The 26,140-nt window shown below is 36.0% G+C and overlaps 1 protein-coding gene across 1 annotated transcript in view; it reads left to right on the top strand.

Moving 5' to 3' along the window:
- Positions 1-958: 958 nt before the first annotated feature.
- The window catches only part of LOC136829611 (discoidin domain-containing receptor 2-like), a 527,936-nt gene continuing 502,754 nt past the window's right edge, over positions 959-26,140 (top strand). Inside the window, exons 1-2 of the mRNA XM_067088458.1 lie at positions 959-978; positions 1,439-1,670. Of these exons, the coding sequence (XP_066944559.1) occupies positions 959-978; positions 1,439-1,670 (252 nt within the window). The remainder of the gene's footprint in view (positions 979-1,438; positions 1,671-26,140) is intronic.

Below are 26,140 nucleotides of genomic sequence, written 5' to 3'. Positions count from 1 at the left end.
ATATATATATATATATATATATATATATATATATATATATATATATATATATATATATATATATATATATACACTTAAAATCACAATGGTTACTTACCTTCACGATTTCTTTACACCTTTTGAGTAAGCTTTTTATTACAAAGCCTAAGATCCAAGTGAAGAACCAAATTGCGTCAGAACTTATATGGATCTTAGACTTTGTAGTATCAAGCGTATCCAAAAAGAGTGAAAAAAATCGAGAAGTTAAGAAGACATAGTGGTTATTAAAATTGAACACACACATACATACATACATACATACATACATACATATATATATATATATATATATATATATATATATATATATATATATATATATATATATATATATATATATATATATATATATATATATATATATATATATATATATATATATATATATATATATATATATATATATATATATATATATATATATATATATATATATATATATATATATATATGTGTGTGTGTATATATATATATATATAAAACATGATGGTTTTAATATGTGTGTGTGTCAAAACTCTCTCTCTGGAAAACATGATGGTTTTAACAGTGCTCTCTCTCTCTCTCTCTCTCTCTCTCTATCGAAAAATATTTAGTTCACACGCAAAAGATTCCTCATTTACGCATACGACCAAAATATATTCATCCATACGTTTACGTGAGCAACTTTGCAGTAAAAAGAGAGAGAGAGAGGAAGGGGGGTTACGTGTGGGGGAGATCAGCATATCAATAGTTTGAGGAAAAAGCATTTGGGTTCCTTCTTTTGTAGCGGATCCATTTCATTTTTTTTTTCTTTTGTGGCTGAGGAGATTTAATTTTTATCTACTGGGCTACTCTGGGTAAGTAAAAATTTGTAAGAGTCTTTTTTTTGTTTGTGTCTGCAGTCTTTCGGATTACTGTGGCTGTCACGAGTTTCCGCGGAATGCCTAGAGTGAGGAAACGGTAGTAGTTTACTACTCTTGATTTTTCGTCTGTGTTCATCAGCTTATGTTTGTCTGGATTTTCTTTTTATCTTGGATGTGTTCCTTTCTTATATCATAATCTTCTGGGTTTATACTTGCAAAGCAGAATATAAAAAAGAAGACACTGGTATTAACTGTTAATTTAGAATTGAAAACAACTAATTTTTTCTGGTTTGTAAAGTGTAATTTGTGAAAAATTCATGAAAATGTAGTATTTATTCGATAAATATTTTAATAAAATTGCCTAGTTGTCAAGGAACCAAAATCATGAAATGATATTGTCTAGGAAATCGCTCTTGTGTCCGGAGTTGTTGCCAGGTAAACGATCTAGCTAACAAGAGCAAATTTCTTTATGTTAATGAAGTATTAAGATACTGTATACAGAATCCATGGTTATGTATTTCAGTAATTACTTTAATCATTATTTCTTTATTTTGCAGAGTTCGCACCGATAGAGAAGGTGGAGCCTGGTGCCCAAAAGGCCAGCTAAATGAAAGCTCTAGGGAATATTTGGAGGTGGACCTCGGAGGCGTGCACGTGGTAACCGAGACCGGGACTCAAGGGCGTTTCGGCAACGGCAAAGGGCTCGAGTACACTGAGTCTTACCGCATTGAGTATTGGAGACCTGGGTTGTCGGACTTCATGAGATACACTGACGGCTATGGGAATCAGGTGAGTGAAAGTCTTAGTCAGATCTATGTAGGTTTTATTGGAAACAGCTTAGTTCTGCGTTGTGTTGGGAAGGTACTACTAGAAAATGTCATTTTTTATGTCTTCAGTTTGTGTGGATGGGAGAGTCTTATCTGATCATTCTGTGTTTATTGGGAAGGTCTTGCTCATGATCTGGGATGACTGTTTGGAAGTTCTCATTGAAATTTTGAGATCTTATTAAGATTTTTCTGTTTTGTTCCTAGGCTTGATTAGGAAACTCATATATTTTATAAGTATTCTTAGTGGGGAAAATCATGTTCTGACTTGCTATGCTCTTTTTATATGCTATATTGTACATGTGTTCTTATGAGAATTACTATTCAGTAATCCTCGTTAAATGTATTTAGAATACTTTACTACACAACATTATTATAAACTGTGAATTTTATTGGGAGTGCCATAATTGGATTTTATTTAAGACATCGTACTCTGCACTCATGTGGCGTCCATTGGGGACGTCTTATAGAACTGTGTACGTATATTTGTGAAGATATGTAGCTCTAAAAATGTTTTCTAGGTCTCATGATGGGTCTGAGCCTAACCTACCAGAATGTGTTTGAAAGAATGTTTGCTTAAAGTAAACCGAATTTTCATGGTCGTGACTTCAAGGGAATGGTCTCTCCAGTGGGGATCTTACATAAGGGCTTGAATGTCAAGAGATTTCAACTCCAGAATTTTCATCATTAGGAATAGGTCAAGCAATAATTAGGTTAGGTTTTCATGGGAGAATTTTTCATTATATCCGTCATACTCGTTAGCCGAAATTCGAAGAGCAGCATTCTTACCGAGAACGGAAGGTTTTTAGGTAGCTTTTTTCATATTTTGGTCTGTTTATTATAATTTACGATATTTCAAATACGTCACTCAAATGGTACATCCAAGATAATTTTTCTGTATCAGAAAATCCAGGATAAAAAGGAATCGTTATTAAGATCCGTTAAGCATCTGCCAGGAGTGAGAGTGGATGCATATGTAAACGGTAAAATATGTAAAAAGTATATCTTAGTTTAACCAGACCACTGAGCTGATTAACAGCTCTCCCAGGGCTGGCCCGAAGGATTAGATTTATTTTACGTGGCTAAGAACCAACTGGTTACCTAGCAACGGGACCTACAGCTTATTGTGGGAATCCGAACCACATTATGACAAGAAATGAATTTCTGTCACCAGAAATAAATTCCCCTAATTCTTCATTGGCCGGTCGGAGAGTCGAACGCTGGGCCAACAGCATGCTAGCCGAGAACTCTACCCACCCCTTCAACGAAGAACTTAGGTAAAATATGTAGAATATGAGGAGAGGCTCTACCCAGTTCCTTCAACTCGTTTATGTCAAAAACTTAAGCCCATAGATATAGAGGAGAAAATATGATAGCCAAATATGACTTCCTGGCGGTTTTATCATACGTAAAGGTCTTGCAATCTAATGGGAAACTAAAATTGTGTTTCAAGTCATTTTTGCACCATTTACTAAATACTTCCTGACAGAAATAAAAATATTTTTGCAGATATGGCGACGTCACAACATTATAATCATGCTGCACTGACAGCCAATTTTCTCAGCAGTCTCTGAAGACTGGTAAATGATATTTGCAGCATTTACCAAGGATTATGAGTATTATATGTAGATATAAAAATGTGTGTCTTTCGTACCACCATAAATTTACAGTTTTACTCTCTAGAGGCAGAACTAATTGTTATTGTTCTTTATTCATGGGTCAGACTGACAAGCAGTAAAATTTGACAACAGTATGCTAAAATAATTGTCATCTCCAACACTGTCATCCCATATAAACTTCGTCCATAGGCATAATATTATTATTAATAGCCTAGGTTTAAGGGTCTGATACCTAACAGCCAATATTCAATAGTCTGTACAATCAATTTATTGGATTTTAAAATTTTCTATACCTGATACTATTAATAGGGAGACAATGAATATTGTAGTTGCAGGGCTGTATAAATCTTGATGAATATGCCGGCTTGCCCCTTCTGGTTACTTCTTATTGGACTAAATCCGCTTTGGTAGCCACATTGTTGCCTTTTAACATATTCTGGACTTCAAAGTCTGTTGCAGAAATTTAAGCTCATGCATACCAGGAGGTTTGAAAATGTTCTTTGGCAGAAAATGCTTGCTGCATATGCGTGATCCATACAGTAGTTTGGCTCTTTATCCCTTCTGCAGTTTGTTAAGGTAGTGGTCTCGCTCTTTGTTCTTGATCAACTCTGGTAGACTAGCTAGTTGGTAAAGTTCACTTTTAAAGTTATAAAAAATGTAGTATGGATTTGAAGTATCCTTTAGGATAAAAATGATAATGGTAAAATCGAAGAATACTGCATACCAGGAGGTTTGAGAACTTATTGATAACATGGTAAATAACACTTCATTAACACTTAAAACTGCAGCAGGCCTATGGCTAGGCCTCATGATACTATGTACATTGTAGTACTAGTAGTATGGAAAATTGTCAGACTTAACCATGGTTTTATGGACTGACAGTAACCCAACATGCTAATTTGTTAGGCGATATGAATTTAATGTCAAATAGAATAGGCTTTAATAAAAAGTTTACAACAACATTAATTATTTCATTAGCTCAAAAAGCAGGTGTGTAGTTGACTGGTGATCTAACACATGTTTACTTGAGGTTGTTTCAACACAGTTATAAAGATTTTCATGAATGAAATGAAAACATGTCAATTACTTGTGGAACGTGATCCCCTGTTCTTTTGTGATCCTGTTTCCGTATGTGACACAGTTGATGGTCCAGCACTGGGTGTCAGAGGTAGCTCTGCTACTGCTGGTCCGTGCAGTCGCTGCCCAGCACTGCCATATCTGGGAATCAACACATAGCAATGGAGCCTTACTTGCACGCGACAGTCACGTGACTGTCCAGTCTGTCCCCTCTATATCTATGATGTAAGCCTAACACTGCTGAAACGTTTCCTGAACTTTGATGTGGCAATCGCGGCCTTGGCGAAAGCGAACACCTTTGGCTCTTGTTCTTGTCGTCGATCTTTGTATCACTGATTTCTTGGGTTCGAATTGAAAATATAAAATAAAAAGCTCCTGTGAATTCAGCAAGAGACAAAATTAAATTGTCTTTTAATCTGTTTTGAAATCTGTCAGTGCCTTGTATCGCGAAGGCAGAATTGCATGTGTGTCGGAGTAGATTATTATTGTTAGTATTATTATGCATGCTTCGTCAAAATAGAATTATCAAGATATTGCATGTAAAGGGAGAAAACGAAAATATCCAATCAAGAATGCATCCTGGAGCTTAAAAATATACAGACATAGATAAGAAAAGATAACGTAACTTTGTACGGCTCTTTAAAGTAGCACAAGAACTCCACTTTAGGTTATAAGCAATCACATCAGTGGCCTTGCTGAAAGACCTGCATAGTTTTATGCATAGTTTTATCAGGTACGCAGTGATAAAGATTTGCTCAGATTGAATTAAATCATTGCATAGTTTATGTATGGACACAAGCTATTACCTATGTGCTTTTTCAAATACATACCTAAAGCGTTAAGATATGTAGTTTTACCTATGAAAAGAATTTCATGTACCCTACAGGCAGAAATTGATTTAGCCTCAATGTCTTAATATTTTGTGGTTAGAGTAATCGAAATCTGAACCTGAGCATATTTACTCTGAAACTGTAAATACAGATAATGTAGCAGTGTAAAACCCAGAAGATCTTGTTAGCAGCATTAAAAATGAAGTTTGAAAATCTAGAAAATCCTCTTTGGCTCTCTGAATCATTATCGTCTAAATCTCTGATAAACAAGGTGACAACGAGCGTTATATTCCGCGTGGTTTCACCTTCGCACTTTTGAAGTCTCTATAGTGGAGATTCGTCCTAAAGCGGTCCTTGCACGGAATATTAATTATTAATTCATTTCGGTGGGGAATTTGCGAAGGGGCAGTTTTGTAACAAAAGACCTCTTCGAAGCCCTTTTCCTTTTAAAATGTACGTAGAACGCATTGAACGAGTGTATAAGCATCGCCCATTGTTTGTAAGGATCTGCGTAAGTACCATTGTTTGATAGCTGGTTAATCTGGGCCATTGTTTAAAGGTTGTTTGCGGAGATCCTTTGTTAGTCATCCGAACAAGAGGATTATGGACAGAGATGGATACAATGCGCTGCTTTCCTTTAATACGCCAGGTTCCAGGATCGAAGAGAGAGAGAGAGAGAGAGAGAGAGAGAGAGAGAGAGAGAGAGAGAGAGAGAGAGAGAGAGAGAGAGAGAGGAGAGAGAGAGAGAGAGAGAAAACATTTTGTCTGAACCAAAGGTTCACGGTATGCGGAAGAACTTAACGTAGGTTCAGGTGAGTAGATTATTTGAAGTAGGTAGCTATAAATGGAATTTCCAGTGATTGTAATCACTTTTGGTTCTCCACATTGTTCCATCCCCTCCTCCGTCCAGCATGTACTTTTCCAGGCCTTTAGACAAATGTACCAAGCATTATTGCATCATGCATGAGCTGTTCTAGCACTAAGAGTGTCATGTCTTTGTCACTCTATTTGAATACATTCTTTTTAACCTTCTTACAACATATGCTAGCCCTTCTTGTAGCATGTTCCAGCCGTTCTAGTAGAATGCGTTGTTCTTGACTTTTTTTTTTTTTTTTGCATATTCCAGGCCTTTTGGTATGATGCATTAATATTGGCGTTTTGTGCATGTTCCAGTCATTCTAGTAGGATGCATTAATATCGGCTTTTTGTGAATGTTGCATGCCTTCTAGTATGATACATACATTAACATTGGTTTTGTACATTATCTAGGACTTCCGGCTGCATGTTCCAGGCCCTAAGAATGTGTTATTCTTGGCTCCCTTTAGCATGTTCCAGAGTTTATGGCAGAATGTGTTGTACTTGGATTTTCCAGCATACTCCATGCCTTCTTGTAGAATTCATTGTTGTTGGCAGCGCGTTCTAGGACTTCTTGCAGAATGTTTTGTCCTTAGCTCTCTTAAGAATGTGCCAGGCGCTCTGGCAGCATGCTCCAGGATTTCTGACAGGGTTCTGTTCTTTGCTGCCTTAAAGCAAGTTCTTGGTATCCTGGGAGAATTCATTATTCTTGGCGTTGTTTAGGATGTTCCAGGCATTCTGGCAGAATGCCGTGTTATTACCTTTTCTAAGAATGTTCTGAGCATTCTGGCAGAAGCATGTTCCTGATGTTTTGGCAGAATATGCTGTTTATTTTGTTCTTTAGCCCATTCCAGACCTTCCGGCAGAATGTTTTGCTCATTTCTTTCATTAGAATATCTTTTGCCTTTATTTTCAGAATCCGCAAATTTTTATTATTTTATTTTACTCTCTTGAGCGCGTTCTAGACCTGGCAGCAATCCTAAGCCCTATGGCAGAATATGTTGTTCTTGCCCTCTCTGAGAATGTTCTGAGCATTCTGGCAGAAGCATGTTCCTGATGTTTTGATAGAATGTGCTGTTCTTTGTGTTCTTTAGCACATTCCAGACCTTCTGGCAGCAGAACGTGCTGTTCATTTCTTTTATTAGCATGTTCATAACATTTATTCACGATCTGCAAGTTTTTATTTTTTCATTTTGCTTTCTTGAGCATGTTCTAGACCTGGCAGCAATCCTAGGCCCTATGGCAGGATATGTTGTTCTTGCCTTTATCAAGCATGCTCCGGATCTTCTGCCAGTATATCCCATGTCATCTGTTAGAATTCTTGAAAACGTTCCACGTCTTCTTTTATAAAGAATTGTTCTTGGCTTTCCTGAGTGTGCTCCGAGTCCCATGGTGTGTTGTTTCAAACCTCCTTGCAGCAAGGTTGTAGTGATTTTACTTTCTCACTGAAACCATCTTAACTAAGGAGCATCATTCAGCGCGGCGAGCCATTAACAGTGTTGTAATCGTCTCTATATTGTCGAACTCAACTTCGGTCGGTTCTGTATTGTGTGGTTGTTAGCATCGGTCACTGCAGTTTGTATAAATCATGAAGCGAACTGAATCATTATTATCTCTTGTCCTACTCCGTAGATTCAGTCTTTCATTCAGATACCCTTTGACAACTTTTTACATGAATATTATTAGTTTAACTTTTATTTTCTTATCTGTGCCATTTTTCCCCATGCGATAGTTGGAGTCAGCATTAGCTTGGTAATCAATTTAATAATTTTAGCCTTATTTCATGATTGCCTTTGCGTATTTTGAATGGCAAAAATAATATTAGTTTCGAATGAACCGGTACATAGTTATGTTTTGATATAATGCAATCGATAAGGACCCTTCCATTCTTACCTTAAATTAAATAATATTGGGATTTTATACGTTTCCATTGTATCCTATATATATCTGCGTAGCAACTAATTAATAGGCAATGGTTGTGGAAAAGCTATTCCGCTTTTATTCGAGATTCAAATTACGTTATGTTTTTCCAATATTATATATTAAACTGAATAGCATGAGTGAGGATAACCAATATAAAAGGGTTGTTTTAAATTGTGCGGTTTTCAAAGGATAAGCTGATTAGCGTTCCTCGTAACCACATGTCATTGTTAATCTCACCCTCTTTATAAAACGAAATTAAAAGAAAATTCCCCTCCCCTGAAGTCTGCGTGGAGGTCCACCTAGAAAGGGATTTTGGTAGACGGTCCTTGTTAAGGATGCGAAGGTGTACTTCCCCAGTAAGATTAAAATCTCATTAATGGATTTCCCCAATAGAAAGGCAACGAAACGCACATGTAAGTGAATGATTTTGTGTTACACAAAAGTTTTTAAACAATTTCGAATAAAAAAACATGGTAACATTTCCATACACAACCAGAGTCTAGAATCATATACAGAAAATTTGTACACCAGGAATGGTCATTAGCGTGTAAAATTACACAGCTACAGTATATATAAGAATTACGTGTCAGTAAATTCGTACACAAACAGCAACAAGAATCATGCAGATGAGTACACGTGCATGAGTATAGTCGTCACATAATTTTATCCACAGTCCCAAACGAGAAGCAGGTAGATATAAATTCTACACGACGACAGACATGGTTTGTGTACACAGAAATTTGTGAACTGATAAAAACGAAAATCATGGAAATATAAATTCAAACACAGCCGCAAACAAGAATCTTGTACCATAAATTCATGGACAACTATAGATAAGAATCATGAAAATATAAATCCGTATTGCTCACAAATAAGGATCAAGAAAACGAAGATCTGGACACATTTACCAAGACAATCGAGTACGCTTTCAAATGTTATCCAGATATATTCCTTTAGAGTCTTTTTTGATGCCAAAAGCGGTAAACAAGATTAGTGATACGTACAGATCAAACTGACATAAAGTGAGACCGAGAGTCAAGAGCCTATAATCAGTAACCGGTAGTTTCGATGTTTTTGTTAATTGAAGATTAGCCTTTCATTGTGAGGAATTTTTAAGTTTCTTAAGCTTACGGACAGCAACCTCAATGATTCTGCGAAGTCGCTGAAACGACTTTGTGTGTGTATGTCTGTGTATACATGTGTGTGTGTGTGTGTGTAACAAGGGCATACGTCAGTGAGAATGAATGCTTTGATAAGGAAAAGTATAATTTTAAAAATCAAATGTAAAACGTGACAGGAAGAAAAACTAAGGGATCATATCGAATAAGAAGTTTGGTGAAACGCCAGCTAGAATAGAATTTATATGATTCAAAGGATCTGAAAGATCTGATGATAGTGAAATTCTAACGATTTTTCTTTCAAACAAATTCTGTGTGTTGATATTGAGGTTGTTTTTAAGGTCTTCGGTATTTCAAATCTTTAGCAATTAATTTATGGGAATTTATATGAGTTTAGGCTATCCGAATGTTTTGAACTATAAATGGTGAGAACCTTATTCATTAAACAAGAACTGAAAGATACAGACTTCATTGAAGCTAAAAAGCGTCCTTCACTGACTTTGAGAGACAGAAGCTTCACTAAAGCTGAAACTTAGCTTTCACAGGAGTTGAAACTTTGAAATTTAGTTGAGGTTGAATTCTAAGTTTCACTGGAGCATTAGCGACCATTTTGGCTTAGTTTTATTGAGACCCAATTATTTGTCTAGGATTTCGCTTGCAGTGTAGAAAAAAAAAAATTGAAATAAAAACGACGAGGGCTTTCAGAGTGTTATGCATGTTAACGCGGAGGATGGGTTCTTAAAACCGATCGTTTAGTAAGGACCTTTCTCTCTCAAGGTCACAGGTAACATAACTTTAAGAGTAATATTAGGTATTACGTTTGCTTGGGGGATTCATTACTTATGAACTGAGTTTTTGCTCTCTCTCTCTCTCTCTCTCTCTCTCTCTCTCTCTCTCTCTCTCTCTCTCTCTCATCTAAATCTACTTGTTATATCGTTTAAAAATTTGCGATGCTACCTTTTCAGCACTTGCCTTCATCCCTAAAATTATCTTGAGATTTGCAGTAAGGCGTTTTTCCATTCAGTATGTTTTCATAACTCCCCCTTTTCATTTTCATTTCGTCTGCCTACCTATTGCCAATTTCCTTTTCGTTAGCTGCGCTTTTGCCAATTTCCTTCCAATCTCTCCTATTCCCGAACACAGTTTTCGCTTCCCTCCGTGTTCAACTGCATTACAATTGCAAGTGCCGAGCGGTCTGGACGACGTGAGGGCCCTCATCGGGGGAACGACACGGGAAGCCACCTTTTTTTTTTTTTTTTTTTTTTTTTTTTAATAGCGGCAATGCCAGTCCTACTGGTATGGGAGTGCTTGCATCTGGGCAGTGGTGGACATGGGTGGTGAAGGAGGAGGGCGGGATGGGTTGCCATAGGCGTCACCTGGTTGCGCTTTTAGTACCGACATAACTGCATTACGATTGGCGGTCACTGATGGCTGTGGGTCGGTTTAACGGTCTCATAGCAATACGCCTGACCTGCGGTCTGTCGTCAACGGCAGAAATAATCTCACGGGAAATGATATAGTGCTCTTGCATAGTTATGGGGATGACTATGCGTATTTCTGCATCAGAGGTGAAATACAAAGGATGATGATGGCACTTCCTTGTCACATCATGCTAACAGAAATAGTTACTTTATACGTTTCCCATTCAGTCCAGAATGTCTATATATTTATTACCCAAGTAAATAGAACAAATATAAAATTTTGTTTTGTACGAAAGTATAGTTGCGCATATGTTGCAACATTAGTGTCAGGAAGTAAAGGTTTTGCGTCCGAAGCCGATTACTGAAAAGTTCACTTGAGCAAATAGAAATTATTCGTCAACAAACCTAGAGCCATTCTTTTGATCTGAAGTGCCGCTTTATCGCTCTAATCCATTCAGCATGAGTAATATGACTGAATTTTGTTCCCCTAAAAGATTAAAAGGTCACAGAAAATTACCAACGGTTGTTAGAGTGAAACACAGCAGGAAGGTTTTCAAATTAAGTAATATGAGAGAGAGAGAGAGAGAGAGAGAGAGAGAGAGAGAGAGAGAGAGAGAGAGAGAGAGAGAGGGTTGGCTTTGTTTAGCTAATTGGGAAAGAAAGGAAGAAAGAGTAAAAGAGGGTATATTCGTAACATGGAGCTTAACGGAAAGAAATATTGAAATTAAAATAAGTTTTATGTCATGGACCTGAACTGTGGGGAAAAAGAGAGAGAGAGAGAGAGAGAGAGAGAGAGAGAGAGAGAGAGAGAGAGAGAGAGAGAGGTTTGGCTTTGTTTAGTTGGGAAAGAAAGGAAGAAATAGTAAAAGAGGGAATATTCGTAACATGGAGCTTAACGGAAGGGAATGTTGAAAGTAAAAGTTTTATGTCATGGACCTGAACTAAGAGAGAGAGAGAGAAATTATCCTTGTAACTGTCAGTGGAGTCAGGGAAGGTGAATTACAGCTCCGTTCAATGGGGAATTTTAATTTGCCAAAGATTTTTTTGTCGTGGCAGTGATGAGAACACCTATTGAAAGACGTGAATTTAGTATGTTACTCTTAGAATGTATGGTGTGGGAAATAACTAATTATTTTTAGCAAAGAGGAAAATACTTTGTTATATTGTATTATTTATGATTCTGTGGACACTAGTTTGGGACAAATCCTTAGCCTGAAATGTAACGCTAAGTTACAATTATAACTATGTATCATTTGTGTTGATTAAATCTGCGATATAATCTGATGAAAATATAGTTTTATGTTTAATGTGAATCTACAGTAACTGACTTGCAGTCATTTATTGTGCTTAATCCTGAAATAAAGCTTCATCTTTGTTTTGTTCATTTTAGGCAGCAGATAATTCAAGTATATTTGTATTTGTATCTTTTTGCTTTGGTTTTTTCTCTTTGTACCCACGAAGCCGTTGTACTCTGGAGCCCCGGCGTTTAGAATGGCTTGGCATTTAAAAGAGTTTGGCGTTTAGAAAAGCATGGCGTTTAGAAGAGCATGGCGTTTAGAAGAGCTTGGTGTTTAGAAGAGCATGGCATTTAGAAGTGCATGGCATTTAGAAGTGCATGGCATTTAGAAGAGTGTGGTGCTAAAAGCATGGCGTTTAGAAGAGCTTGGCGCTTAGAATAGCCTGGCATTTAGAAGAGCATGGCGTTTAGAAGAGCTTGGCGTTTAGAAGAGCTTGGCGTTTAGAAGAGCATGGCGCTTAGAAGAGCGTGGTATTAAAAGCATGGCGTTTAGAAGAGCTTGGCACTGAGAAGAGCTTGGCGTTTAGAAGAGCATGGCGTTTAGAAGAGCGTGGTATTAAAAGCATGGCGTTTAGAAGAGCATGGCGTTTAGAAGAGCTTTGCGCGTTTAGAAGAACATGGCGTTTAGAAGAGCATGGCGTTTAGAAGAACTTGGCGTTTAGAAGAACTTGGAATTTAGAAGAACGTGGTGTTAGAAAACATGGCGTTTAGAAGAGTTTGGCGTTTAGAAGAGCGTGGTATTAAAAGCATGGCGTTTAGAAGAGCATGGCGTTTAGAAGAGCTTTGGGCTTAGAAGAGCATGGCGTTTAGAAGAGCGTGGTGTTAAAAGTATGGCGTTTAGAAGAACTTGGAATTTAGAAGAGCGTGGTGTTAAAAGCATGGCATTTAGAAGAGCATGGCGCTTAGAAGAGCGTGATGTTAAAAGCATGGCATTTAGAAGAGCTTGGCGTTTAGAAGAGCTTGGTGTTTAGAAGAGCATGGCGTTTAGAAGAGCATGGTGTTAAAGCATGGCGTTTAGAAGAGCATGGTGTTAAAAGCATGGCATTTGGAAAGCATGGCATTTAGAAGAAGTTGGCGTTTAGAAGAGCTTGGCATTGAGAAGAGCTTGGCGTTTAGAAGAGCATGGCATTTAGAAGAGCTTGGCATTTAGAAGAGCATGGCGTTTAGAAGAGCATGGTGTTAAAAGCATGGCGTTTAGAAGAGCTTGGCGTTTACAAGAGCGTGGTGTTTAGAAGACTCGATGTTGAACGAGGTTGGAATTTAAAAGAGCATGGCATTTAGAAGAGCATGGCATTTAGAAAAGCATGGCATTTAGAAGAGCATGACTTAGAAAAGCGTGGTGTTTTGAAGAGCTTGGAATTTAGAAGAGCATGACATTTAGAAGAGCTTGACGTTAAAAGAGCTTGGTGTTTAGAAGAGCGTGGTGTTAAAAGCATGGCGTTTAGAAGAGCTTGGCATTTAGAAGAGCATGTCATTTAGAAGAGCATGGCATTTAGAAAAGCATGCCATTTAGAAGGGCTTGATGTTAAAAGAGGTTGGAATTTAAAAGAGCATGGCATTTAGAAGAGCTTGAATGTAAAAAGAACTTGGAATTCAGAAGAGCATGGCATTTAGAAGAGCTTGACATTACAAGAGTTTGGCGTTTAGAAGAGCATGACGTTTAGAAGAGCGTGGCGTTTAGAAGAGCTTGGTGTTAAGAAAAGCAGGGCGTTTGAAAGAGCTTGGCGTTTAGAAGAGCTTGGCATTTAGAAATGCATGGCATTTAGAAGAGCTTGATATTAAAAGAGGTTGAAATTTAAAAGAGCATGGCATTTAGAAGAGCTTGGTGCTTAGAAAAGCATGGCGTTTAGAAGAGCTTGGCATTTAGAAAAGCATGTCATTTAGAAGAGCTTGCTGTCAGAAGAGCTTGGTGTTTAGAAGAACATGGGACTTTTAAAAGCTTGACGTTAGAAGAGCTTGGCGTTTAGAAGAGCTTGGCATTTAGAAATGCATGGTGTTTAGAAGAACTTGACGTTAGAAGAGCTTGGTGTCTAGAAGAACATGGCTTTTAGAAGAGCTTGTCATTTAGAAAAGCATGGTGTTTAGAAGAGCTTCATGTTAGAAGAGCTTGGCGTTTAGAAGAACATGGAATTTAGAAGAGCTTGATGTCAGAAGAGCTTGGCATTTAGAAAAGCGTTTCATTTAGAAGAGCTTGACATTAGAAGAGCTTGGCATTTAGAAGAACGTGGCGTTTAGAAGAACTTGGCATTTAGAAAAGCACGGCATTTAGAAGAGCATGGCATTTAGAAAAGCATGGCATTTAGAAGAACTTGATGTTAGAAGAGCTTGGCATTTAGAGGAACATGGTATTTGGAAGAGCTTGGCATTTTAGAGAAGCACTGCATTTAGAAAAGCTTGGCATTTAGAAAAGCTTGGCATTTAGAAGAGCTTGATGTTAGAAAAGTTTGGCGTTTAGAAGAGAGTGGCATTTAGAAAAGCATGGTGTTTAGAAGAGCTTGGTGTTTAGAAGATCATGGCATTTAGAAGAGCTTGGCATTTAGAAAAGCATGGCATTTAGAAGAGCTTGACGTTAAAAGAGCTTGGCATTTAAAAGATCATGGCATTTAGAAGAGCTTGGCATTTAGAAAAGCATGGCATTTAGAAGAGCTTGACGTTAAAAGAGCTTGGCATTTAAAAGAGCATGGCATTTAGAAGAGCTTGACGTTAAAAGAGCATGGCATTTAAAAGATCATGGCATTTAGAAGAGCTTAGCTTTTAGAAAAGCATGGCATTTAGAAGAGCTTAAGTTAAAAGAGCTTGGCATTTAATAGAGCATGGCATTTAGAAAAGCATGGCATTTAGAAGAGCATGACATTAAAAGAGGTTGGCGTTTAGAAGAGCATGGCGCTTAGGAAAGCTTGGCATCTAGAAAATCATGACGTTTGGAAGAGCTTGACGTTAGAAGAGCATGGCGTTTAGAAGAGCTTGGCACTCAGAAAAGCCTGGTGCTTAGAAGAGCTTGACGTTACGTTTAGAAGAGCTTGGCATTCAGAAAAGCGTGGTGCTTTGAAGAGCTTGATGCTAGGAGAGCTTGGCGTTTAGAAGAGCTAGGCATTTAGAAAAGCGTGGTGCTTAGAAGAGCTTGACGTTAGGATAGCTTGGCGTCTAGAAGAGCTTCACACTCAGAAAAGCGTGGTGCTTAGAAGAGCTTGACGTTAGGAGAGCTTGGCGTTTAGAAGAGCTTGGCATTTAGAAGAGCTTGACGTCAGAAGAGCTTCAAATTGATGTTGGCATAATGGGAATGAAAATATAACCTTTATAATCGTGATGATGGTCGTGACAGGGACGATATTACTTTGATTGATATTCATTATTTTGAATTTTTAGGTCGGATACTTTTCATCGATTACGAAATCATGTTCCGAAGCTTCAGATGATTAGATGGTAGTTCATCGATAAGACAGGAAGGAACTGAAAACCGTGTGTATTCTGATCATATTCTGAAACTAAAGATGATTGGCTGATGGTCAGTCGTTCATTGACAAGACAGGAATGGAACTGAAAACCGAGTGTACTCGTATTCTGGCCACAGACACTACGCTGATCGTTCTTTTTCTTGGATTAAGCTTAGTAGCCTTGTGCCAACGCAGACTTTTGCTTCAGTGAGCATCCCGTAACACTCCACACCTGGATCGACATGCGATGCTTGAGACCGTAATGCATCATCCACCCGCCCCCCCACACACACACACACACGCACACACTAGTTTTGTCTGATTTACTTACTGTTTATTTATGCATGCATTTCTATTTTATCCTTGTTTGGTGTTTAATTGTTGTCGTCCTGATTAATGAATGTGCATTAAAATTGTGCATACATTATTTTACCGTTGCGTAAAACGTGTACAAACATAATATATATATATCCATCATTTTATCGTTTGGTAGAATCAGATGGAAATGAAATGATTGATTTTAACTCAACGTATAACAAGTTCATCATTCATATTTCAGTGCTATGAGCTTGTCAGTAACAGATTTTTAATGAACTCTATCTTTAGATCTATTATTTTTCGTCTCTGGCGCATTGTTGTCATCTCTTTTTAATTGATTTATTGCCATAAAAACTTTTTTCGTATTACGGATGGGTGGCCATGAGATTTTCATAGCGGTTTTTCCTTGCCTTTTGCTTGTTGAAGAAGAGAACGCAAATAACCCAAAGTATTTGTTAACAATGCTAATCGTGTCATTGTAATTGTTAAAGAAAATGTAGATGGCATAATTAGGTATTTACGCTAATCTCAAAAGTTGCGCTTCACAAGTCGATTGCCATTTGTAGTTACTATTGCCACCCCTTTTAATAAGCCTTATAGATGAGGAACTTAAGACATTCAGGAGGGATGGCTGTCATTTTACTCCTGAAAAATGAGGTTTATCATCATCGCCAGCTTATGACTCCAGATTACAGGCAAAGAGGAAAAGTTAGGGGATCTGAACTCAAGAAGTATTTTCATTAAGGACTTTCATATCCTTCTCATGAAAAAAGTAGCTAATCCTAAGTTTTATGAATACGTATATTTTCACTATTATTATTATTATTATTATTATTATTATTATTATTATTATTATTATTATTATTATTATTATTATTATTATTATTATTATTAAGTTCCTACAAATGAAAAGTAATTTAAATGGCAAAAAGCAGTCTAGTCGAGAACAGAATTCCCTTGTCAAGTGAATAATCGGAATGAAAAAAAATCGGAATGAGCAAGACAGTAAGGGTAAGATAAAATTAGAAACCCAAGTTTATTTGGGTGAGGCTAATTCTCACACACCATCGTTGAATTTGGCTGGCAATTCGATTAACCAAATTTCATGATGGAGGTAAAGTTATACCTTCACCGAAATTAATTAACGGAACAATGAAGTGGTCAATGAACCATACTTCATTTCTTCTTACTTTACTCTCTCTCTCTCTCTCTCTCTCTCTCTCTCTCTCTCTCTCTCTCTCTCTCTCTCTCTCTCTCTCTCACACACACATTTTAATATCTATTTGCACCGGCAAAAGCGCGTAAACATAACTCGTTTGTCTCTCTCTCTATTTCTTTCCGTCTTTATACCAAAGTAAAAAAATCGTTCTATATATATATATATATATATATATATATATATATATATATATATATATATATATATATATATATATATATATATATATATATATATATATATATTTTTTTTTTTTTTTTTTTTTTTTTTTATCAGATATTTCAAAATTCAGGTGCATATTTGCACATTGAGATGGAATTTACAGCTTTAGAGAAGCAGTAGTTATCATTTGAGAAAGAACAAATTCTTGTGGGGAAAGAATTAATTTTTTTTTCAAAAGGCTAAGAAAAAATGTATAAAATACGTTCTGCTCCCACTTCTCATCCTCTTCTCCTAATGATGTTTTATAACTCTGTTTTATAACTTTATTTTCAGAGTCTGTTCTCCCTCTCGCCGGTTTATCCTTTTCTTTATTTAATTGGGGGGAAATATGTTATCATGGAGGAAATCTTAGAAAATATTTTGTCGACGTTTGAATCTCGACTCTCTCTCTCTCTCTCTCTCTCTCTCTCTCTCTCTCTCTCTCTCTCTCTCTCTCTGTGCGTGTAAGAGGGGATATACTGTATGTGCAAGATGCGGAATAGGTGTTGCTCGACTCAACACTTAATTCTAAAGAAACAGTAGTCCAATATGAAATAAAAAAAAAAAATTAATAACCGCCTTTTGGTTTACTGTTCATCTCGAAGTACTGACGTCACTAATATTTTCTTTCACTTTTGCACTTTCAGGAGGTTGATGAAGGTTTGCCCTCCCAGGGAAAGATTTTATTTTAATCTGTCCTTTTTTCATTAGTTTATTTTTACCTTATTCTCTCTCCCTGTCGTGCTATCCCCTTGTGCTCCTAATTCTGTGATCATGTTCCCCACGCGGGTGTTTTTCATCCAGATGAAACATTCTCATTTTGTGTACTCACCTCCATTCTGAGTCTTTTTTGACCTGGCTTTATGCGTGGAAATGCCGTCTCTTCGTCTTTGCTTGTTTCCCGTCAGTCTCTGCCCATGGCCTGATCCCCGTTCTTTGCTTTTCCTCGCCAGTATCTGATCAAAACATACCTAAATCTGATGTTGCCATTGAAAGCAGGTATTCTCTACAGTTTGACTCATCGCATTATATCATTATTAGTATTATTTAATTTTTTTATACTGGTGCCCCTTTAAATTTTTTTTTATTTTTTGACCTTTGGCTTTTCAACCCTTTGGATCCATTTTATTTTCCTTTTATCTGGCTCTCCGTATACTAATCTTCCAGGTTTTTTGTGAGGCAAGGCAGTCGCTTGACTTCTGCACATCAAAAAACTGATTTGTAGTTTTACAGATGGTTATTTATCTACAGAAACTTGAATTTGTAGGAAGAAGCAATCGCTGCAAGGAAACACCTCCCGTCCATCATCCTAGGCCTCCTTGTGACGCTGTCCAGCAACACCCCCACCCACCCCCGCTTTTTATAATTGTCAAGTATCAGATAAAAAATACAACGTGTACTTCATGATTAAAATTTTATGTATATGTCTGGTGTTCAAGTAAATAGTCCTGATCTTATAAAATCGCAGGTCAGCTGAATGCCTTAGGAAAGCACCTAATTCAAACATATCCTTATTAACCAATGTATTTTACGGGAGTATAATGGAAGAGTTACGAAAGTCAACCTCCTATCAGTGCTTACCTTATACATAGAATGGGCAGTTTGACGTTAATTTTGGCGTTTCTCTTCTCGGATTATGCAGATATAAAGGTCGCACAATTGCGCATGAATAATGGCCCCTTCGTTTATTTTTGAAACTTTCTCCCCTATCGCATATTTAGTTTTAAAGCTCCCTCCCCTTCCTTCATCGTATATTGTGTAATTTTTCTTAGCTTTTAATAACGTTTTATCTCTCTCTCTCTCTCTCTCTCTCTCTCTCTCTCTCTCTCTCACTCTTTGTTCCACTCGTTTGTACGTTTTTGTGTCTTTCCTCTTGTGAGCTTTTATGCTAATGGAAATTGTGAGTGATGTATTATCATAGTCTAAGAATTTATTTTGCCCTTTACCCTTTGAAAGTAGAAGCTTATTTTTTCCACGTAGCTTTTCTTCCTTTATCTTCTGCTTATCAGAAAATCATGGGACAAGACACTTGTCTCTTTTATCCTTTTTTTTCTCGTTATGATGTTTGCCAGAGTTTGCGCTGCTCAGTGTACATTCTCTTTAATCTTTCTATTCATGTAGTCTCATATTTCATTCAAAAGTTATTTTTTCTGTCCAGTTATGGAATTGTCGTCCTTTTTCAGCTCATCCTATTTCTTGTCCTTCGTGTTCTTTCATGTTCTTAATTTCTTCGTTAGTCATCATCATCTTTCCTTCTTGCTGGAATTACTGCCAACCCCTGAACCATCGTTAGCAACACGCTCGAATCCTGGAGGAGGTGTTGTAAGTGGATTGACGTGTGTGTTAATCAGGCCTTTGGCCTCTCTTGACGTAATTAATTCAGTCATTCCGGAAGTCCTATATCGATCAGCACTGATCATTATATCGTGATTAAAGCACAAAGTGACGACGAGTATTCCAGGCCAACTTGGATGTCCTCTTTGTCGGTTTTAATGTGATGACCGCTGGACGGTGTCCAGACACCAGTGTGATCAACAGTGATTTCGCCTGATGCCAATGACGGTCAAGGCCTTAATGGTGATGAGGATGGTGACGGTGATGGCAGTAATGAAGGGGTGAAAGGTGATGGTGAAAGCCGCGTGGCGAAGGCGGGAAGGACGATGGCTTTGGGGTCTTGGGTGTTAAGTGCTTTCGGCCATAGGTGTCTCTCCACTCTATAGGCCCTTCGTAATTGGATTTCGGATCTGGTAACTCCGAGGATAATCACTTTAAAAAGGGTCATCGGAAGTGGTTGTGTGGAAGCAGCCTGCCTCCCTCTCAGTCTGGTTATGAGAGGACCTGAGTGGCTCTGTTGTTACTATTGCTACTTGCACTGCGAATGACTGACTAGAATGTTACTACTATTGTTATTGTAAGTGTCGTTGTTATTGCATCTGATTCTTTATGGTGAATGTTAAGGCAAGTTACTCTATCACATTCACTCTTCTTCTTCTCTGCATAGCCTATATATGTCTATATATATATATATATATATATATATATATATATATATATATATATATATATATATATATATATATATATATATATATATATATATATATATATATATATATATATATATATATATATATATTATATATATATATATATATATATATATATATATATATATATATATATATATATATAATTATATATATATTATATATATATATATATATGATTAATATATATATATATATATATATATATATATATATATATATATATATATATATATATATATAGAGGAGAGAGAGAGAGAGAGAGAGAGAGAGAGAGAGAGAGAGAGAGAGAGAGAGATTTATATTTATAAATATGGATATACATACACACACACACACACACACATATATATATATATATGTTAGTTCATCCAGTTGTATATTCTTGAAAAAACAGTTAATACATATATTACCTGTTTCACTTAGGAATATACATAAGGCTTTGGAAAAATTTCAGTTATTATACATATTACCTGAAATTTGGAGGTGTGTTTTTATACTTATTCCTAAACTGAGGAAATTTCAAGGGTGAAGTGAAAATATGGGAATACAATATGAAAAATAAAATACGATAACTCTTGATATTCATTTATTTCCAACACATTTTGTTCGTAAAACATGATATGTAAAAATCAAGGCAATACTAAAAGTGACATTTGTTACGCTTTGTTGTTACATGGCAGTTTAGAATGACATCTTGAGTTACATTTCAGCTGAGATTTAAAGCATTTACATCTTTTTGTCTGACATCTTCTTGTTCCGTTACAATTACATCTCACAAAACCTTGACCTCCGCAAGTTTTAGAAACCTCCTGGACTGCTTTTCTCAGTGGGATTGTCGTTTGTATATCCATATCTTCAATGGTTACTTTGTACAGAGCGTGCCCGCAAATGTCAAATTGATTTCTACTAAATTTTCCGTCTAGCACACCACTTTTGGTTGCAATTTTGTACAGCTCTTGTGGATCTCCAATCAAATTTTAGGATCAGTTCTTCCTCGATCAACATTAGGGATTGGAACAGTGACATTGTCACCAACATTTGCTTCTGTCAGGACTCGTCGACTCCTTTTCACCATTTTCTGGGCTTGTCAGTTCCTAGCCTTTTTCCCTGATTTTTCTTTTCCTTAAAGACATTACAGCCCCTTCAAAGTCTGAACAGACAACGTTTTTATATTGGCCAAACCGGGAAAGCACTGGAAAAAGAATTGAACAACATAAGAAGTGTGTGAGATATGCACAAGGGAACAGTGGTATATTTGTATGCCATGTTAGTGAGAACAATCATGCTATCAACTGGAAGGGGCAAAAAGGATTGTATATTCTAATAATGCACTGGAAAGGAAACATCATTGAATCTAGCTTTTTATAAAAGAAAGTTTTTACAACCATAATATGAATATCAGTCAAGGGATGTATAAACTTGATCCTTTAATATCAAAAGAAATTTGTAAATTGTTTAAACTTTAAGGTAGGCGAGTAGAGATGTATGAAAATAGGATTATCATATTTGTAAACACAGTACGAGGGTAGTAATGTTAATGAGTTTCCAAATTTCTGCCTCCATGACACCTGTCAGGTGTGGATCTGAGGTCGGGTATGGTCTGTTTATCAGCAATGTCCCCTGAGAATCTATTGTGATTTTTAGCCAAATGAGTTTTAAGGCCACTCCTACCTCGACACCGGCCTGAGTGGGGATATGGAGTCTCTAACGGTTGTGTATGTTCGTCAGTACTCTTCTTGTAGTATATATATTTGTGACTTCTCATACTCTGTATCAGTCCTTCGTCAATGGCTTGAAATAAAGTCGAAACTGGTGGTAATGTGTGATAAATGAATCACGTACAAAAATGATAATAATATATATATATATATATATATATATATATATATATATATATATATATATATATACACATACACGTTGGATTTATGAGGAGGCTTCTCAAGGTCTGTTTCTGCTCCCATCAAGGTGTCAGCTTCAGGATGGGTTGCACATAATCCAGTCCCGAACTATCCAATGTTCGAAACCATGCTCAGTTTGTGGTACCCGCTTGGATATAAATGATTTTAAAATTATTGGATATGCCCGTAAGGGCGACGGGTTGATGGTGTTGGAGTCGCTTTTTATAACATCTAATGTACCAACACTAAACACCCAATCATCGTCCACACAACTGTTTATAGCATAATTGCCTGCTTGTTTACTCTCCAAGTTCATTATAGGTATCTTTCCTATGTTTATTTTCTCTCTGTCTTTTTAGTCACTTTTTAGCTCTTACCTTGGTAGGTTTTCTTTTCAAGTTCTTTCTTTAATTTTTGTAACTGTAAATGTTACAAAATTTTTTAAAGTTTTTTTCCGTTGTATAGGTCACGTTTTAAGTATTTATAGTCTGTAATTTTCCAGCCTTGAGGATGCATCATGTGATGTGAAACGTTGGCATAAATAAACTTGATATTTGTGAGAGACATACATGCCTTTACCTCTTCAACATGAGATATGTATATGTATATATATATATATATATGTGTGTGTGTATATATATATATATATATATATATATATATATATATATATATATATATATATATATATATATATATACATATATATGTATAGATATATCATATACGTGTGTTCTACATTGCTTTTATTGTAAATGTAAGTTGGTCTGTGAAATGTGTATTTTGTTCTTTACTTTTTTGATGTATGGGGTTAACAATTTCAGTTTACCGATAATAAATCATAAGTTACTGAAGATGTGTGTGTGTGTATGTTTATATATATATATATATATAATATATATTTTATATATATATATATATATATATATTTATATATATATATATATATATATATATATATATATATATATATATATATATATAATAAATATATATATATTATATATATATATATAATATATATATATATATATATATATATATATATATATATATATATATATATATATATATATATATATATATATATAAAACTGCATTGAGAGAACGGAGAAAACTTATTTTTTTCGAAGTGGAAATATCATATTTCCATTGGGTCTGCAGAAGGGACCATAAACTCAAGTAAATCTTTCCTCTTGTCACAACAAGTCGCCAACCACAACTTCAAGATCACACAAGAACTAACGAGGCGCTAAGAGAAGTCTCATCTGGCCGAAACCGAGGAGTCCTTTGAGGGGACAGCTGGGAAGCAGAACATGGGAAGACAACCCTCAGCCCCCGCGCCTTCGAAGGAGAGTCCAAAGAAATAAGCCAATCCCATAGATCAAGCCTAGATGATTTGGTCAATCAAATGCCCTCAGTGCCAGAGACCCAAAGACGTCCTACAAGGAGCCAGTACCCAATAACCAACAGGAATTCCTTAAAACACACCTCCAAGAGTTGGAATGAAGCAAGTGGAGGAGGTGCCTCAGAAAGTTGAGTATACCTTAGTTTAACCAGACACTGAGCTGGACCGAAGGATTAGACTTATTTGACGTGGCTAAGAACCATTTGGTTACCTAGCAACGGGACCTACAGCTTATTGTGGAATCCGAACCACATTATAGCGAGAAATGAATTTCTGTCACCAGAAATAAATTCCTCTAATTCTTCATTGGCCGGCCAGAGAGTCGAACTATACCGACCCGTCCAACGAGGAACTGAGGTGCCTCAGAAACACAGTACCTGCCCAGAATATGACGTCGTGGTTGACACAAGGGGAAAATACAGAAAAGGAGAGAGTTGAAAAAAGAGACAGAAAAGGTGGAAAGCAGAGTAGAAGAGAGAGCAGAAAACAGTTCCAAAGTGAGAAGAAGCAGAAAAGAAACCGAAAGACAGTGCGAGAAGATGTGTGTAGTGCGTGATTGACTCTCAGAACATCAGTCCCCTTAATCAGATGCGTTAAGTCTCTCAAACCAGAATTCACAGTCTCGAACCAGGTTAAGACACTATAAGGTGGAAACTGTAAGACAAGAAGTGCGAAATAAACCAGAAACGGGAACAATTAATCATTTTCCCCCTAACCTTAAGTCTTTTGAAATTTAATTAATTTGTTTTAAAAAATCACTTGTTCCTACCTAACTAATTACCTCACGCCACCACCCGGACACGTTACCATAGTGCCATGCCCCAATAAAGAGGAAAGAAACGGGCACGACTATATATATAATATATATATATATATATATATATATATATATATATATATATATATATATATGTATATATATACATATATATATATATGTATATTTATACATATGTCTTTGTATTGTTCATTTCTTTTATTAGAAATATAAGTTAAATTTTATAATGTGTATGTCGTTCTTTATCTTTCAATATATGGGTATAGCACTTTCAGTTTAATGATGAGAAATCAAAAGTTAACGACTAAAGATGAAAAAGAAAAAACTGGGATATGGTATACAGTGATATGATGGTCTGAACCATGGCATTAGTGCAATATGTATGTACATAAGATAAGACACACATACACACACACATATATATATATATATATATATATATATATATATATATATATATATATATATATATATGTGTGTGTGTGTGTGTGTGTGTGTGTGTGTGTGTGTGTCTGTGTCTGTGTATGTATGCACATATAAGTTCATTTTCATAGTGTGTATGGTGTTCTTTAACTTTTCAACATAAGGGTATAGTAATTTCAATTTAATGATGAGAAAAAAGTTATATACTGTATATATATATATATACAAAATATATATATATATATATATACACATGAATATGTATATGCCTGTATATATATATAAGTGAATGTTTGTATGTTTGTCCTCTATAGAAATCCAAACCGGCTGACAGACTCAGTCAAAATTTGGCACGTGGCCCGAATGTCACCCCAGGTAGGTTTATAACTCAAAATCTAACCCCTAACAGACATACAAACACAGACAAAACAAATGAAGTTTTGGTTTTTACCGGTGCTGACCACCTTTTCTTCAGTAATTTAATGGGAATAACCAGTAGCTTGGGCGGAAAACCACCACCTTTTCTGTTGGTGACGTTGTTAAACTCCTCCCTCTGAAAACCCTGTAATCAGTTTAGTACATCCAAAAAATTAAACAGATGTTTTTGACACTATTAGAATTACTTTCATTTAGTCATAAAGCAATTAGGTAATAGCAATTACTTATTAATGGCAAGAACTTCGGAAAATGAAAACTAGGATTTGGTGTGCTAGTTAAAGTATTACTGGAAAATCTCCATTTCATGCCGTAACTTTGACATCCACTGCCTCGCCAGGCCACCACAAAATACTTGTTGGTTAACAGTTAGTCCAAACGAGTTAATTTTCTATTTTGCGATCTGCCCTTGAATTTGGGATGAATTTCAACAACGAATTAGCATTTGAAAATATTTTGCTAAACGTAATGGAACTTTTCTGAATTCTATACCTTTTAGTAAAAGTTTTAATAGCACCACCTCAACGACATCAAACATATAATTGTCGTGGCCTGAATTCAGTATATTCAACTGTAACCGTTGCATTTGTAGCAGAATTCAACAATGAATGTGGGGAAATTATGAACACGTATGTTAGCATAGTCCATGGTCGTTCAAAGTTAGCTGTTTCTTCCCCCGCCACACACCTTCTCTCTCTCTCTCTCTCTCTCTCTCTCTTTTCTGCTTCCTCCTTCCCCCTTCCCTCTTCCCTCCCCCTACACGTAGACTGTCATTCAGTGTTTCTGGGCAATGCTGGGTTGGTCAGATAGTATATATATATATATATATATATATATATATATATATATATATATATATATATATATATATATATATATATATATATGTGTGTGTGTGTGTGTGTGTGTGTGTCTATATATATGCTCATATATACACATGTGCATATATATAGATATACAGTATATATATATATATATATATATATATATATATATATATATATATATATATATATATATATATATATATATATATATATATTTATATATACACACACACACGCACACACACTCTTTTGGAGTCTGCTATTATACGGCTTACTTCCAGCTGTAATTTTAACCTTAGCC

Source organism: Macrobrachium rosenbergii, chromosome 44 (assembly GCF_040412425.1).
Source record: "Macrobrachium rosenbergii isolate ZJJX-2024 chromosome 44, ASM4041242v1, whole genome shotgun sequence".
NCBI classification, from domain to species: Eukaryota; Metazoa; Arthropoda; class Malacostraca; order Decapoda; family Palaemonidae; genus Macrobrachium; species Macrobrachium rosenbergii.
This window is presented reverse-complemented; position numbering and strand designations above follow the sequence as displayed.